Source organism: Propithecus coquereli, unplaced genomic scaffold (assembly GCF_000956105.1).
Source record: "Propithecus coquereli isolate 6110/MARCELLA unplaced genomic scaffold, Pcoq_1.0 Scaffold9, whole genome shotgun sequence".
In the NCBI taxonomy this organism is placed as follows: Eukaryota; Metazoa; Chordata; class Mammalia; order Primates; family Indriidae; genus Propithecus; species Propithecus coquereli.
Window position 1 is genome coordinate 10,945,942 of NW_012155284.1, and position 3,672 is coordinate 10,949,613.

Sequence of the window (3,672 nt, forward strand, 5' to 3'; positions counted from 1 at the left end):
CCTACCTAGTTGGGAGGCTGAGGCAGGAGGCTCACTTGAACCTAGGAGTTGGAGTGGGAGTGCGTCGCTCACGCCCCTCCAGCCTGGGCAACCCACGGAGCTCCTGGCAAAAAAAAAAAAAAAAAAAAAGAGATTCTGTTACACACATCTCCTTAGAAGAAAAAAGTAAAACATTAATTTAGTTTAGGGTATAATGAAGCTAGCAGAACATACCCTGACCTTTTGCTACTGTTTGATGAAAATAATTTTAAATAGGGCTTTTACATAATCCTATCCTTCAGGTATTATTGTTATTATTATCATTTTATTCTCCATATTTATTCTCATTATTATAATATTTAATTAGTTAAATCCTAGAAATATAAAAAAAAGTACAGGGCTTCCATTCTAACTTTGGAACATACACCTCCCTAAAATAAGGACAAAATATCAAAACCATTGGGCAAATTTTTACAGAGTATGTTCATTACAATACATACTTGATACATAAAAAAAAAATCAAACATAGTTCACCATATTCTTATTTAGCTTTATGTAACTCACTGGAAAAAGTAAATCATAACATTTAAATAAGCATTTTCCTCTTGTAACTGAAAAATTATGGATTTTTGTTTTACCATATTAAAGAATTAAGATTGTCAAATTTACTTTAATGATAAGACACTTATTTCACTGAGTATTTTCTTCTTTACAGAAATTCAGTGGCTATGTTTTTTTCTTAAGTATCAGACAGGCAAAATAGTGCAGCCAATAAACTTTATATTACACATCTGGTGTCTACTTGCAAGGTATAATAATATAACAATGAAACACCAGAGCGGGTTATCTCAGTTCTGGCTCGGTGAGCTAGAAATTTTGAACCTCAGATCATTAAGAAACTTAAATACTTCTACGAAAGTTTTCTGTTTTGAGGACTGTACATTTTTAACAAGGGAGCAAACAGCAGAAATAAATAAAAAACAAATGAAGGATTGTGAAATCACTTACCTCCTGTTGTTCCATATATTCTCTCTGTCTCCGAGCTGCCTCGTGCCTCCATAACTTTAGACAAACCAAAGCGCTAATGAGATAAACTATCATGGTGACAAACAGGAAGATCATTGCAGCTATCTGTCCTCCTTCTACCCGGCAGAACACTGCATTCACCGGCGTATTAAATAATGGATAGTAGCAGAGTCCACCTCGGTTGGTATCATTCACATAGACTATGGCTGCAGCCATATACAGGATAAACAAGGCAACATTAATTCCAAATTCAGTTAGGGGCCACCAATTAGAGTCCAAAAGAATAGTCCGGTAATACATGGACATGCCAAGAACCAGAATAATAATGGTGGTGATCCAAGCTAATCCAGCAATGACGAGTACAAAAGGGGTCTTGGGGCCACTGTAGTAATAGCCCCCATACATACTGCCCAGGCCACCAACACCTCCCATGCCGTAGGGCTGTGAATATCCAAACAGGTTATACCACTCGCTGTCCTTGTGAATATAAGCCGTGACACAAGCGAAGACACCAGCCCCCAAAAGCAGCTCTACTACGCCCAGAATTCTCAGCAGGCCTGCCCAGGACTTCATGTAGGAATACCTCAGGTTATACTCCTCCACCTTCTCACTGTACGTTCGAGCTGTTTGTGTGTGTCGGCCTAGAGATCCACAGGAGTCGTCGGGAAACATTACGTCAGTCTCTTTCTGGGAATCAAAGGTTCCTTCTGACCCTCCTCCGTAGGGATCTTTGCAGGAGTTGGGGGGCGAACGGTGGTTTAGTTTCGCTGGCGAGGCTGGAGGTGAACACTCCACCCCATCGGAGATGTATCTGATATCAGACACCGGCTTATCCCATTCTGGGTCCTTTTTCTTCCCCCTGAAGAAGTTCTTCCAGGAATCAGGGACAAAGCGCCTCACGGGTTTAAGATCCGGCACTACGGCTGGTTCCTCCGTGTCACTTGAGTAGAAGTCTGGGCCGAATGGTGGCTGTAATGGGAGAGGGGGTGGCGGTAAAGGATCAGAGCTCAAGGCCAGCTCACTGTCGTGAAGAGTCTGGAGACTTCTTATGGTGCCATCTTGATAGGGCAATTCGCCTGGAACCTCATCGTAGTGCCGGTCCCGATTCCTGGATCTTCCATCATTTGAAGACATTTGTGATTTTTGAACCTGTGGCCAAGTTTAAAGTTATCACTTATGCTTTTTTATCTTTTTAATGATGTTGATTTTATTTATTTAGTAGCAAAAAGTATTCAGGAGACCAATATGATCATGTCTAATTATTATGGTATAGAAAAATGATAACATAAATGTGTATATATGTATGTTTTTTAGATATTTGAAATACTTTATTCTGATTCTAAGTGAAAAGGAATGGGAAAGATAAATAAATATATTTTAAACATATTGATTTTGTATATTTTAAACAATTACCCAGGGATATAGTCATCATTCGATGACATTTTATTTTTTATTTAAAAAAATTTTAAACTAATCCCATGGGGATTGGGGTGGGAGGGGTGAAAAGAAAAAAAATAAAAATAAAAAGTAAACTAATCCCATAACAGATTACATGTCATTTTAAGTGCAATGAAAATTTTAAATCTTAGTTATGAATTTTACGCATTAAAACATTTATAAGTCTAATTTATCTGTGAGACCTTTAAATAACAAAATGTAGAAAACAAAAATGACAAAACTTTAACAAAACAGAATGCTAACACACTTCCAAGTAGAGTCCTTTCCTCAAACATCAAGTCAAAATATTTAAGAGTATGAGTATACCAAAATTTGATGGGTCAGCAAATACTCTTTTTATTAACTCACATCTGCTTTGGAATAGCCTAGAAGAAGCAGTCCGTTAAAATACAGGGAGTGGAGAGCCTCTTCCCTTCCTAAAATAACAAAGTCAATTTAGAGGACTTGCTTCTTTCACTCTAAAATGTTAACAATTGATACTGGATTTAAAAAACTGAATTATCAGAGATAAAAATCACCAAAGGCTAAGGTTTCCCCGAGAAACAACACCGAATTGCAGCAATGACAATGACCGTATCATTCTTTCCAGAGCAGTTATCTAGAAGTCATTTACTGTCACCTTGGAGAGACTAAAGTATCTTACAAGGCATTCAATCCACCTCAAAAATAAGCCAGGCATGGTGGTACACATTGGTAGTCTCAGCTACTCAGGAGGCTTAGATGGGAGGATCCCTTGAGGCCAGGAGTTTGAGGCCAGATTGAATAACATAGCAAGACCCATTTCAAAAAAAAAAGCATAGAAAAAGCACTTCCACTATGCCTATTGATTCCTTTTATGAAATCAGTGACCTGGACACATATACAAAAAGAGGGAAATCACTTGCTAATGTAACTACTAGGTTTAAGGTACACTGAATTTCTCCCTCAAATTGTTTATAGGTGAGTATTTATTAAAGACTCAAACTGGGCACATGGTATTGTACTTGACACTATGAAGTTCTCAAAATTAAGATGGATAACCCCATCTTTATGGCGTAGAACAATTTGGAAATTCCTATGACTTTGTTTTATTTTACCTTTGGAAAATGGAGACCTATCATTCAACAAATATTTCCCAAGCATCTGCCTTGCACCAGGCATGCTGAAAGGTATACTGGTGAACAAAGCAGACTGAAATCCTTGGCTTCATGGGGCTTTTTTTTTTTTTTT

The 3,672-nt window shown here is 37.8% G+C and overlaps 1 protein-coding gene across 1 annotated transcript in view; it reads right to left on the reverse strand.

Moving 5' to 3' along the window:
• The window catches only part of MARVELD2 (MARVEL domain containing 2), a 54,262-nt gene that overhangs the window by 47,568 nt on the left and 3,022 nt on the right, over nucleotides 1-3,672 (reverse strand). The window contains exon 2 of the mRNA XM_012664494.1: nucleotides 988-2,154. Within this exon, the coding sequence (XP_012519948.1) occupies nucleotides 988-2,139 (1,152 nt within the window). The 5' untranslated portion in view covers nucleotides 2,140-2,154. The remainder of the gene's footprint in view (nucleotides 1-987; nucleotides 2,155-3,672) is intronic.